The 14,211-nt window shown below is 38.2% G+C and overlaps 1 protein-coding gene across 2 annotated transcripts in view; it reads left to right on the top strand.

Moving 5' to 3' along the window:
- Window positions 1–14,211, top strand: part of LOC127860088 (angiotensin-converting enzyme-like) — a 63,723-nt gene that overhangs the window by 25,657 nt on the left and 23,855 nt on the right. For both annotated transcript variants that reach the window (XM_052397888.1, XM_052397889.1), the window contains exons 16-27: window positions 190–351; window positions 1,497–1,584; window positions 1,841–1,984; window positions 2,650–2,841; window positions 4,966–5,063; window positions 5,475–5,644; window positions 6,076–6,200; window positions 7,820–7,918; window positions 10,582–10,726; window positions 11,326–11,424; window positions 12,935–13,057; window positions 13,712–14,015. In XM_052397888.1, the coding sequence (XP_052253848.1) occupies window positions 190–351; window positions 1,497–1,584; window positions 1,841–1,984; window positions 2,650–2,841; window positions 4,966–5,063; window positions 5,475–5,644; window positions 6,076–6,200; window positions 7,820–7,918; window positions 10,582–10,726; window positions 11,326–11,424; window positions 12,935–13,057; window positions 13,712–14,015 (1,749 nt within the window). The remainder of the gene's footprint in view (window positions 1–189; window positions 352–1,496; window positions 1,585–1,840; window positions 1,985–2,649; window positions 2,842–4,965; window positions 5,064–5,474; window positions 5,645–6,075; window positions 6,201–7,819; window positions 7,919–10,581; window positions 10,727–11,325; window positions 11,425–12,934; window positions 13,058–13,711; window positions 14,016–14,211) is intronic.

The raw sequence follows: 14,211 nt of genomic DNA, 5'->3' as shown, positions 1-14,211 counted from the left end.
AGTGTCGTCCCTGATTAGCCTGTGCGGACTGCACAGGCTAATCTGGATGGACACTTTACGCACATGCATTGTGCCCAGTTTTCAAAGAACACGACTCATATGATTCAAATTAAAACACCAAATAATGCATATATAACCTGCGTGTATATGTATTTATGCAATGCATACATAAACGTGTCACGCCTACAGGTCAACGTAAGTTTGGAACAGGCAGACTTTGCTAAGCGGATGTACCACCATGCCAACCAGTTCAATTGGAAGGACATAAATGACCCCAACGTCAGACGACAGTTCGAGAAAATTATCAATATTGGGACCAGTGCCCTGGATGATAAAGTTCAGCTCAAACAGGTCAGGGCATTATGATGGATGCACGCTAGATGAAAATTAGACGTAATACGCATCTTAACCCATTAATGCATAGTGTCTAGAAAAAAGACCTTGGCAAACAGCGTAGACCCAGATGAGACGCCGCATGATAAGGCGTCTGATCAGGGTCTGTGCTGTTTGCTTAAAGGCATTTCTGTAAGAAATATTCTAAATCTAGAAAAACATATACTAGCCATCCCTAATTTTGGAAATAAATTGATCAAATTTAGAAGGATGGGAAAGTCCACTATGCATAAATGGGTTAAGTTCAACCTTTTTGTGAGGATCTTCGTACGCGTTGTAGAACAGTTGTTGGCGTTATATTTCCTTTAATAAGAGCATCATGCTATTTATATAACATACAACAAACGTCAACATACAAAACACTAGCGTGGAACACATCGAAGCTTGTTAAATATATTTATCAAGAAGATTAGAATAAAGACCTTAAAGAGGCCTTTCACAGATTTCGGCATGTATTGAAGTTTGTCATTAAATGCTTTATGTAGATAAATGTTATCATTGGAACTAAAAAGCTCCAGTAAAAAACAAGAATAAACTTAAAGAAAGAAAAAAAGTAACCCTCAACTGGGCTCGTACCATTGACCCTTGCAGTAAAAGTATATCGCTTAGACCACTCGGCCATCCTTACTAATATATTAAGTGATGTATTTTTTACTTTATATAAGCAATCCTCGTAGTATCACAAAATATAACGACAACAACAGAACTCTCCAAATTATTCAATCGTTTCGCGTCGCAACGCTTTATAATTTTCCGGTTGTAAAATCGTCACAAGATGCATATAATGGCTATTTTAGAGTATGCTAAATGTTCAGTATTACTGTTTCCCCACAAATATCATAAAAGACAACGAAATTTTGCGAATCTAAAACATTTTTATTTTATTTTGTCAATTTACCAAAACGTGAAAAGGCCCCTTTAAATTTTATTATAGCGTAGTATGTGAGTTTCAGCCTCAGTGAATATTTTCCTTTATTGTTACCAACAAAAGATTTTGGATGACGCGCATATTTACCGGTAATACAATTATCTAAAGACCGCAATATGATATTGTTATTCGATACCCATGCTAAAGATGATGATGATTAATGCTCTTGTTTAAGATGGCGGATATGCAGGCACGGATCGAGGGTATCTACGGGAAGGCCAAAGTTCAAATGTCGGACGGGCGGACGCTCGCCTTGGAACCAGGTGTGTGATGACGTCATTTGACACATGTATGCCTAATTGAAACTTATTTAATTGCACCAAACTTTTCAAGTAATGCTCTTTTTTATGGTAAGAATTAGAGCTTTGTGCTCTTAGACCATTCTTTAGTAAGGTCCCTTAGTGGAAATCGAAACTGGGAACTCCAGATAAAATGTTAATTGGTTACCAATAGAAATTGTATGGTTGCAGGTGATTTTTAAACAAAATTTCAAGGCAAACGTTTTTTATTCATGTTCAGGTCTTACAGAAATTATGAAGACATCGCGTAATTACACGGAACTAAAAGATGCGTGGTTAAAATGGCGTGACGCAACGGGACCGAAAATGAGACAAGACTACGCGACATTTGTCACCCTTAGCAACAAGGCTGTAAAGCAGCTAGGTAACGTAAACAATACGTTCCTTTCTTTACCAAACAATTTATAACTGCAATTGTATGTAAAGATAATAATGTTATGTTAGTAATGCAACTTCACAGTCACTTCAGAGCTGTGAACTATCTAGGTCTATATTAAGATTAACGCATATAAAAACGATCGACTCATGCATTTTGAAAATGTTGCATGCGAGGTAAGGTTTAGAGCTCTTACTGTGAGAGATTAGAGCTCGATATAAGGGTTATAAGTAATGATTAGATACTAATATTAGGGTCAAATGTTAATTTTATATATAAGAGTTTGAGGAATAGGTGTTCAGCTAAAAGGGTAATGCATATGTGTCTTGTTCTGAGAAAACTGGGCTTAATGCATGTGCATAAAGTGCCGTCCCAGATTAGCCTGTGCAGTCCGCACAGGCTTATCAGGGACTACACTTTCCGCTTTAATGGTAATTTATGTTTAAAGGAAGTTCCTTTTAACCGAAAATCTAGTTTACGCGGAAAGCGTCGTCCCTGATTAGCCTGTGCGGACTGCACAGGCTAATATGGGATGACACTTTACGCACATGCATTATGCTCAGTTTTCTCAGAACACGACTCATATGGTAAGGGTTGATCAATCTCGGAAAATGTAAAGTACAGCCTCCAGCACATAACCCGCTTGTGTTAAGGTTACAATGACACGGGCGACTACTGGCGCTCGGCATATGAGAGTCAGACGTTCCAGACGGATCTGCGTCGTCTGCTGCAGGAGTTACAGCCCTTGTACCGTCTGCTGCACGCCTACGTGCGGAAGCAGCTCGCGAAGACGTACGGAGCAGAGAACTTCCCGACCTCCGGTCACATCCCCGCACATCTCCTCGGTAACATATAAACAGTATACGATATGTTATAAATATGCACATAGTATTTAATCATTTCTATTTTTGATTCACATATATACACACGTTAATCGTACGCGTTCGTACATATAGTAATATATGGTAGTTTAGATATAATATGAATATGTACAAGTGTATATGTCTATTAATCTTAAGCGTATTTATTTATCGGTGATTTTTGCATACATGCTGAACTATGTGCATGTATTCATATTGATATTTGTCAAAAACACATATTGAGTTGTCTAATAAATATTTATATACACATGTAAGACGATAAAAGGGTAACGAATGAACATGATCTATGTGCATGCAATTTAGTTACTAATCAAAATGTGTGTTTTCGTTATCAAGATGGAAAAAATGCACGCAATTACTCTTAATAGTTTAGAAATTACTGAATATTGTAACATTATAGAAACAATACCATATTTGTACACACAACCACGTGATTATAAATGCAGAATATACATACATGTGTCCGTTCGTTCATAAATATAAGCCTTGCTCTGGGAAAACATGGCTGAATGCATGGTCGTAAAGTGTCGTCTGAATGCATGGTCGTAAAGTGTCGTCTGAATGCATGGTCGTAAAGTGTCGTCATAATGCATGGTCGTAAAGTGTCGTCATAATGGTAGGTCGTAAAGTGTCGTCTGAATGCATGGTCGTAAAGTGTCGTCTGAATGCATGGTCGGAAAGTGTCGTCCCACATGGCTGAATGCATGGTCGTAAAGTGTCGTCCCACATGGCTGAATGCATGGTCGTAAAGTGTCGTCTGAATTCATGGTCGTAAAATGTCGTCACACATGGCTGAATGCATGGTCGTAAAGTGTCGTCCCACATGGCTGAATGCATGGTCGTAAAGTGTCGTCCCACATAGCTGAATGCATGGTCGTAAAGTGTCGTCCCACATGGCTGAATGCATGGTCTTAAAGTGTCGTCCCACATTAGCCTGTGCTGAATGCATGGTCGTAAAGTGTCGTCCCACATTAGCCTGTGCTGAATGCATGGTCGTAAAGTGTCGTCCCACAGGGCTGAATGCATGGTCATAAAGTGTCGTCCCACATGGCTGAATGCATGGTCGTAAAGTGTCGTCTGAATGCATGGCCGTTAAGTGTCGTCCCACTTGACTGAATGCATGGTCGTAAAGTGTCGTCCCACATGGCTGAATGCATGGTCGTAAAGTGTCGTCTGAATGCATGGTCGTAAAGTGTCGTCCCACATGGCTGAATGCATGGTCGTAAAGTGTCGTCCCACATGGCTGAATGCATGGTCGTAAAGTGTCGTCCCACATGGCTGAATGCATGGTCGTAAAGTGTCGTCCCACATTAGCCTGTGCTGAATGCATGGTCGTTAAGTGTCGTCCCACATTAGCCTGTGCTGAATGCATGGTCGTAAAGTGTCGTCCCACATGTCTGAATGCATGGTCGTAAAGTGTCGTCCCACATGGCTGAATGCATGGTCGTAAAGTGTCGTCTGAATGCATGGTCGTAAAGTGTCGTCCCACATGACTGAATGCATGGTCGTAAAGTGTCGTCGCACATGGCTGAATGCATGGTCGTAAAGGGTCGTCTGAATACATGGTCGTAAAGTGTCTTCCCACATGGCTGAATGCATGGTCGTAAAGTGTCGTCCCACATGGCTGAATGCATGGTCGTAAAGTGTCGTCCCACATGGCTGAATGTATGGTCGTAAAGTGTCGTCCCACATGGCAGAATGCATGGTCGTAAAGTGTCGTCCCACATTAGCCTGTGCTGAATGCATGGTCGTAAAGTGTCGTCCCACATGAGCCTGTGCTGAATGCATGGTCGTAAAGTGTCGTCCCACATGGCTGAATGCATGGTCGTAAAGTGTCGTCCCACATGGCTGAATGCATGGTCGTAAGCCTGTGCAGTCCACTCAGACTTACCAGCGACGACACGTTTTGCCTTAGATGGAGTTTCTCTAAGAAGACACTAATAATATCAAACAAAAAATTACATAAAAGCGGTTTGTCGTCTCTAATTAGCGTGCGCGGACATGAATTAAGCCCCAGAGCGATGCGTATATCTAGTTATGACGGTCTCATACATACGGCTCCCGGTGACCCATAGGCGCGTTTTCCAGGTAACATGTGGGCCCAGCAGTGGAACAACATCTACGACCTTGTGGAACCCTACAGGGGCGTCGAAGAGATTGACGTCACGCCGGAAATGATCAAACAGGTTTACTACTGGCATCATATTAAACAATCATGTTATTTGTATACACTGTGTACAAGGTACAACGTTTTGTTAAAATCGTCCTAACTTTGAATCATGTTCAGTGCATGTGATGTTTTTTGCGGATTAAAGGTCTCTAGTCTATGTGGTTAAATGACTCTTAAGCACAATGATCACGAAATTATCTTAACGGAAATCGTCCACGAGTTATGATTAAAGTAGAACATATGTGGGTTATTGTCTTAAGTATTATAGTTAGTATTGTTATATATCTTAGATCGGCTTAGATTGCCGAGAAAAAGCGTTAGTAGGTGATCTGACCATTGCGATATGACTGAAATAATGTACAGTATTGAATAAGGATTGATACTTTATTGTATTTATTATATTTTACGTAAATAACATCATTCCCAGAACTACACAGTGCGGCGAATGTTTGAGGCGGCGGAAGCGTTCTTCATATCTCTCGGCCTTGACCCCATGCCGCCGGCATTCTGGAACAAGACAATCATGGTGAACCCCCCGGGCGTCACAATGGTGTGCCACGCCTCGGCCTGGGACTTCTACAACCAAAAAGACTTCAGGTAGTCACGTGTTCTCTTGTTTTGATGAACAGAACCGACGACATATCGTTTTATTCGGGTCATATAGTTAGTTTGTCCGTCCTCCAGTATTGTATTCTCTGCTGAGTATAACTTTTAAAAGTTTTTAGCTCACTTTGTCGTTGTCGTCTCTTCTACAACTTAAAAGTACCCCGGATAGTCTTAAGTATACTTCAATGTACCCCGGGTACGAAAAATACGCTTAAAGGCACAGTACCATACTCTGGGGTACCTTTTTTGCTAAGTTTGAAGATAATGTTCGTATTACGGCTACTTCGTTAAATACTTACGAGTACCGGGGTACTTTTAAGTAGATCCTGAACCAACAATGGTTCATCGACTTCGATTTAGTTCATTTTATTATTCGGTTCTTGTCAACACCACATGGTGCTAGTTGTCTCTGTCTGCGACAGGATCAAGATGTGTACTGAGGTGAACATGGAGGAGCTGATAGTGGTGCACCATGAGATGGGACACATCCAGTACTTCCTGCAGTACAAGAACCAGCCTGTAGTCTTCCGCGAGGGCGCAAACCCAGGTCAGCGCATTGAAAAATAGGTTGCTCCCCTATCGTTGTGTAATTTCTCAGGAGAGGCTTAGAATAAAAGAACGTTTTTTTTCTTGCCGAGCCTGATTTATTACACAACTATATGACAGTTCCGTTTAAAAGGAAGTAATGAAATATAATCGCTACGACGCTGAAGTTTTAAGAGCGTGTTAACGTGTGTTCATAATAAAGTCATGAGCATCTGCGCTTTATATTTGTAAAATATTTTTTGTTTGCAGGTTTGTTGGTTTATTGTGTCTAAAAATATTACATATTAGTACCAATTTTTTTGTTGAATATTATTCTATTTTACCAAATGATTATTTAATAGTTTATTGCGAGTAATATTAACTATCTCAAAGGTTTACTGAAATAACAACCTCCTGTTGACGTGATACAAAAATATATTGTACAACGTTCGATTGTCCGTTGTCGGCTCCGATACTAAAAGTACCCTGGGTACACTAAAGTATACTGCAATGTATTTCCGGGTACGGAAAATAGGCTTAAAGTTACCCGGCCACGCTCCGTGGTACTTTTAAGAATACTCAAGTATCTCGGGTACTTTGTAGTATACTTAAGAGTACCCGGATACTTTTAAGTGTTACTTAAGCCTTGTGACGTGGTGTTTCACGTCAGCTGGGAATACTTTAAAGTGTTACTTTAGCCTTGTGACGTGGTGTTTCACGTCAGCTGGGGATACTTTTATTTGTGTAGAATCGTGTTAGGTAAAATGTAGCGGCATTGACATTAAGTCATGTGGTATTGTATGACGTTATGTGCGCTATGGCCCTTAATCATGCAAATGATACGCAAATCTTGAGATAAAGTGAACTACATTTGTAAACGGAAAAATGCCGTTTAAATGCCTCGTATAAATATATATATATATTTTAAAAGTATTATGTTGACACAGATTTAATAATCAGTAGGCCTACCTATCGAACAAATAATAGGGTGCAAATTAGTCTAAATTAAATGCTATCTAGCTTTTCAAAGGCGTTGGTGTGGATCGATTAGTACTTGTCGGCTCAGATACTGAGTAAGATTGAATCTCCATGCAGATTTGTCGTTCCCTGCTTTCATATACAATCTCTCATTACAAGAAAATCCTTCAAAAGTGGGTTGATTTTCTTGTTAAAGTTTAATATTATTAAAAGAAACATAATTTTCTTTTACACATTGAACATTGTTTATAAGTTAAGGTACAACATAAAAAAATAATTATCTAATTAAATGCACGGTAAAAATAATAACTGAAAATTATTGTACCGTGTGGCTCGGCTATCATCGCGTGTTTTTGGTTACGTAGGCATGAATTTGATCAAGCTATGCTGGTACCAGTAAAATCTCTGAGGTTGAGTAAAAGTACCCAAGGTAATTTTATGCATACTACAAAGTACCCAGGGTACGGAACATATACTAAATAGTCCATCGGAGTATTACCGCGTTCCTTTAAGGGTATTGTCAGTACCCGTAGTACATAGACTTAGTAATATACTTAATAGTACCCGGGGCACTACGTACCTGAGCCGACAAAGACCCATAGAGCGTTAGTGTATCACGTTCATGTTTCTGCGATCACATATTTATTAATAAACTACTTTCAGGATTTCACGAGGCGATTGGTGACGTCATGGCGCTGTCGGTGTCGACACCCAAACACCTTCAAACTATGGGGCTGCTTAAAGATACACATAAGAGCAAAGGTATGCACATCTGAACAATTCCTTATGTGCATTCGATACATTAACATATAACATGATCGTGTTTTATATACTTTTATACTGGATAGAGCTCAACATTTTAATTTCTCTTTCACGTTTTCTTACGTAAATTGTTGTTATATCGGGCTTTACTTTATGTACTAAAATCTTATTATATTCGCATATTAATTAAAGGGACCATCAACCACGAATAACCAAAAAAAGAAGTTCTAAATTACGGTATTCTTTTACAATTATTTGTTTATATCTATCAAAATATCATAACTGGTATATTACATTACTTGAAAAAAGTTCATATTTACAGTATTTTCGGTAATAAAAATTTGCGATGTAAAATCGAAAGTACATCGCGTAAATATGTGACATAACGATATACACACTATAAATAACGCAAGTAGATCATTATAATTATATATATAAAATATACACAAATCACTACGCATGCACAATTTGCATTCCTGTGTTTACCACGTGTCAATGATGATCAATCTGGCTCTATTTATAGTTAACTGGTAGTTACCTGGTAGACATACCCAGTAAAATTTATTACCGAATATACTGAAAATATGAAAACTTATCAACTTTTTTCAAGTAGTGTAATATACCAGTCGTGATATTTTAATCAATATAAACTAATGATTGTAAAAAATACGGTATTTTAGAACTTTCCTTTTTTCGTCATTCATGGTTGACGGTCCCTTTAACACTTTTCATTTTTTTAAACTATTTATTGTTGCCTCAACATATAAACAGAGACATAATACCTATCGTATACGACCGTTTAAAAAGCTGGGCGTATAATAGGAACACCTGCAGCGTGCGGGCGGCGGGCGGGCGGGCGGCGGGCGGGCGGGCGGGCGAGATGCGTCATTTAGAGCGTCCGCTCATTCACCAAAACAATTTAAATCAGATAATCATGAAATGTGATGATAAGGTAGATGTCGAGGCCAATTTTTGAATCATGTCCCTTAAATTACCTTTTCGAACAAAAATCTCAACTAGACTAGTTTTAATCGTATCATCGTTAAACTTGGTCACAATAGGCATATAATCTGAAGACAATATACCATGCAAATCGCTTGAAGCACGTGTGAATGATGGCTCTTGAACAATCCGAAATGTGCCACATTAATGTTGTCTTCTCTATAACACTAATAGTTTCAATCGTTCAGGCATTAAACTTAAGAAAAGTTAGCCAGGGGTGGTATTCCATAAACATCTTAAGAAGTAATTTCTTAAATAATTCCACTTAAGTTCAAAATTACAATGTTTTGTATTTCTTTACTAAATAAGAAAACACATGTTTTTTTGGTATTCCTAAAATAACATTGGCACAATGATGTTATTAAAATGTATATCTTGATGCCAATCTATTGCAACATGAAATGAAACACTTAAGAAAATTTCCCAATTTAAGGATAAGAATAAAATTTAACTTAAGATGCTTCTGGAATACCACCCCTGACCTTTAAACCAGCTTATTTTATGACACGCTTGCACTTTTTTTTACATTTTTAGCCGAGAGTTGTTGCGCCTGATTTATAAACAGACTATTTTTCAATCCGATCAACGTAAAATACGTATTTTGGAATGTTTAACTTCCTTTTCTTCCGGTACAATCCGGAACTATTATCTATGCACATGTATCTCGAAAAAAATGTGATTCATATGAACAAATGATGAATATGGTTTATCATTTGTTCTAATAATGTTTTTACATGAAATAACAAAAAAAATTAGATAAATAACATCCGGACTTCGTACCCCTACTTAAACTCATACACATTATAAAGGACCCACTTTTCGTAATTGTCGAAACGTCGCGATTGCAGTTGTAGATCTGGTTGCTATTGAAATGTTTTTATTTTTATTTTGGTTTCTTATTTTGAGCAAATGTTTTAATCAATAAGTATTACATTTATTCAAACAAAGTGAATTTATTCCTGACATTTTCACTTATGTTAGTTGATGTTCTGTAGTTTATCAAATATTACATGCAGGAAATGGTACATTTTAAATTCTTATTAAAATAAAACTATATTTTTTATCTTGTTTAATAATTCAGACATAAATTAAAAATAGATTGATCGTTTTGAAAAACATATTTTTAGAATTGTTCACACTATTGGCTAAACTATTTAGCTTTTATTCGGTTTTAGTGTTCTTATAGTTTCAAACTTTTAAATAGTTTTTATGTGTATTATCTAGAGACAAAATATCATCAGTTTCTATAATTGGAAAAATATAACCAAAACTTGCACAACACATATATATAAACAATTTTATAGCATGCAAAAGACTCAGTAGACAGATACGGGATTTGATGGCAACAAATTTCAACTCCAACGCAGCAATTGTTCTGTTGTTTGAGGATTAATCTCATTTATTCAAAATCGCAAAAATCACAACGTGCACGTTCGGAGCATCACATTTAAACTCGCGTGAGCTTTTATCAAGTATATAATTTAAGGCTAAACATGTGGTATCCAAACGCGATGATAGACTACACATTAATTTATATAAAATGTTTCGAAGAGTCAATTGTACACTGATAACCTTTGAGATAAATGCAACAAAATACCATGCCGCCATTTTAAGTAAGATAGTTTGCAATATATTTATATGTTTACCCCACCCACTTTTAGAGAGCGACATCAACTTCCTGATGAAGATGGCGCTGGAGAAGATTGCATTCCTGCCGTTCGGCTACCTCATCGACCAGTGGCGCTGGAGCGTCTTCAGCGGAGAGACGCCACCGGAAGCGTACAACCGGAAGTGGTGGGAACTCAGGTACGGCGTTTTCTTAAGAGTCACGTGCGTTTATGATGTCACCAGTAGGAATTGTTTATTTTACAAGTGTTCGTCTTTCTTATTTATCCGCAATACTTTCTATAAATATGAGCCTCATTCTGTGAAAAGGGGGTTTAATGCATGTGCGTAAAGTGTCGCAGATTAGCCTGTGCAGTCCGCACAGGCTCATCGGGTACGATACTTTCAGTTTTTATGATATTTGTCGTTTTAAGAAAGTCTCTTCTTAGCAAAAATCTAGTTTAGGCGGAAAATAAAGTCCCTGAGAAGCATGTGCGGCCTGCACATGATAATCTGGGACGACACTTTACGCACATGCATTAAACCCCCTTATCACAGAGCGCGGCCCATACGATGAATGTGATCCATCATTGGTTGACTTGTGTTACTATACTAGCATACTTGTGGAACATGTGTATCCGGCCATCTTATTTTAATTTAATAATTAAGAGTTCAAGTGCAACTTGAAGCTATGGATACAAACAGAATGAGTCGAACAATAACTATCGTTTAACTAAGATTTTTTTCTCCGATTATCTTGGCGTGAACCATATAAGGCATAATCATCTTTTATTTGACAGATGCCACTACCAAGGTATTTCTCCGCCCGTGGAGCGTTCAGAGAACGACTTTGACCCAGGGGCCAAGTACCATATTCCCGCAAACGTACCTTACATCAGGTGCGCAATCATTCTTAATCGGATTTATATCAAAGGCCCGTATATGTAGCATAACGCCAATTTGCCAGTAATTATTAGCCTCTTGGCCTTCAATGGTATTGATATGTCATTCTAGTATACAAGTTTATCACAACTTGAACATTGCACAAACTTGAACAAAACATGTTTTTGCATCTGCAAATATACCTATATTTTAGCATAACTTTAATCAAGTTACTGTATTTAAATGTTTCCTTTTAACTTATGTATCGATCTTTGATTTCAATGTAGATACAGGTCTTAATGCCTTTGCTTATAGATTTCTTGTTAGTTACTCCTGTCTGTAACTCTTCCCTTCAGTCAACGTACGTGCCATGTATTCTTTCAGATATTTTGTAAGCTATGTCTTACAGTTTCAATTCCATAACGTTCTCTGTGTCACTCGCGGCTCTAACGGACCGCTGTATTTATGCGATATATACAAGTCCAAATCCGCAGGGAGGAAACTTAGGTAATAGAGGTACAGCGCCCTGTTGTCTTGGATTTGTGTCATGACGCATGAAATCACGTGCAATTTGTAACCAACTCAACATGTGCATGCTGTTGTATGGTTTCACGTGGGCATGTCAATTTCAGATCTCACTTGAAGCATTTAGACTTTACAGGTCAACACTGTAAAATTAAGACAACACTAGGATCACAAGGTTTTACGTTCGTATTGAGTGAACCGAAAACGGTTCGCACGTTTTTCTTACATACCGGTTGATTTGACGTCATAGCCCCTTCAAATTAAATTTGATTATATTCGAACAATGTTATTACGGAAATGATATTAGCAATTTTGACTAAGAAATTTATTATAGTTGGGAACGATTTTAAAATTGACAGTATTCTACTTAAAGTTGTTTTGAAGCCTCGCAGTTTTTTTTTTACGTCAACGGTCCACGGTATTACGAAACGACAGTATCATGATATTATTGAGCACGAGATATTAACAGGTTGTTGATGGAAACAAGCATTTTGAAGCAACCAGTGTTTTGCCGTTAGTGCACATTTTGACACTCACTGGTACTTTTACTTCAGTGTTATGTTGACGCACACATTCTCTGCAAGTCCCTGGTCATGTTTACGCACGCATCCTTTCGAAGTACATGATCATTTAGATTCCCTGCATTAATTCGACGTCATTATATACTTTGACGCCACATAATCATTTTGAGATCGAGGTCAGTTTGACGCGTCCTAGTTTTTAACACAAATATCACAATGACACCTTAACGTCTTGTGACGCCATTGGTAATTTAACGCCCATATTGCCAATATGAACACCACAGACTTTTGACATCTATGATCGGTTAAATAACTTATATTCCCGCGACGCTGACCAATTTGACACCGCATTATCTTTTATTTTTTTTACGACCTCATCATTGACCAATGTGGTGCATGGTAACGAGTCGTCATAACCCGCTTGACGTACACTGTCTCTTGCATGGCAGGCATGCTTTAGTGCGTGTGTTTGGAATTGTAGATATTTTGTGAGCTTCGTGGTGCAGTTCCAGTTTCACGCTACCCTGTGTAGGGAGGCGGGCCACATTGGTCCCTTGCATGAGTGTGACATATACGACTCCAAGGCGGCCGGGAAGAAGTTAGGGTATGATGAGATTTCGGAATGGTGCTTAAAATGTTACTCTGCCGAACTACTAACATTTTTAATGAACTCATGTTTGCAGTTGACCATTTTCTTCTCCATGAAAGATTGTGTTTATCACATAGGAAATGAGTTATCCAGTATTATAAAATACTGACAAGAAGACCGTTGAATATGATCTAAAATTCATTTAAACAAAGCCACGTTATTTCTCGGATCTGGAAGTGGGTATCAACTACAGTTTTTTTTTATATGAAAACGTAACGCTGGAAAAACCGGACTTTTAAGATAATCATATATAATCACGTTCTTTTACCACTACCTCAATAAACTTGTGTTTATTTATAGGTCTTACATAAATGATACCATTGTGTATTTCGATGGTAAATAATAATGAATAGGTGCGTGATCTCGGTAATTATTTCCAGTCGTTGAGGAGGTCTATACTAACAGAAAGGTGTAGAAAACCGTGTAGTTTCAACTGGTCACATGCTATTGTCAAAAGAAAACTGTACATGCTATTCAAATCAAAATCGATAAATAGAAATGTATCTTAAGCTGTTGATTTTTGTTTTTAACAAGGTTTTACTGTAAACCTTCGCGGCCGAATTAAGTATCATAGGTAATCATTAATAACATTCGACATTTATTTTAAAGCGATCTGCTGAAAATGGGCTCGTCCAAACCCTGGGCGGAGGCCATGCAGCAGTTTGCCGGAACAACCAACATGAGTGCAGCGCCATTGATGGAATATTTCAAACCTCTCACGGATTGGTTGAGCGAACGCGTGACAGAGGACGAACTTGGTTGGTCAGACAACTGCACCCACGTGACTGAAGGCGACCAACTGAAACAATGGTTACAGCAATATGAACAGCAGGCGTCAGACCAACTCTACAGGGAGGCTGAGGCTGAATGGACGTACAATACAAACATTACTGAACACAATGCAGAATTACAGGTTGCAAAGCGTGGCTTGTCATCAACGCACATACCAGCACTTGTATTTAATTATACTAATAATTTTGTAAAGCAAACATTAGCTTACAACTGTGCACTTTGGTCGAGTAGTCTGGATTTTGTTTCGTAATTACTTTACTGTGTCGTAACAGTATTCCACATTTGACCTACACAATGTATTTAGTTGTTTGATGTAG

The sequence above is a fragment of the Dreissena polymorpha genome, chromosome 15 (genome assembly GCF_020536995.1).
Source record: "Dreissena polymorpha isolate Duluth1 chromosome 15, UMN_Dpol_1.0, whole genome shotgun sequence".
Lineage (NCBI taxonomy): Eukaryota > Metazoa > Mollusca > Bivalvia > Myida > Dreissenidae > Dreissena > Dreissena polymorpha.
The sequence above is the reverse complement of the archived record's forward strand: the minus strand, read 5'-3'. Positions and strand labels throughout refer to the sequence as shown.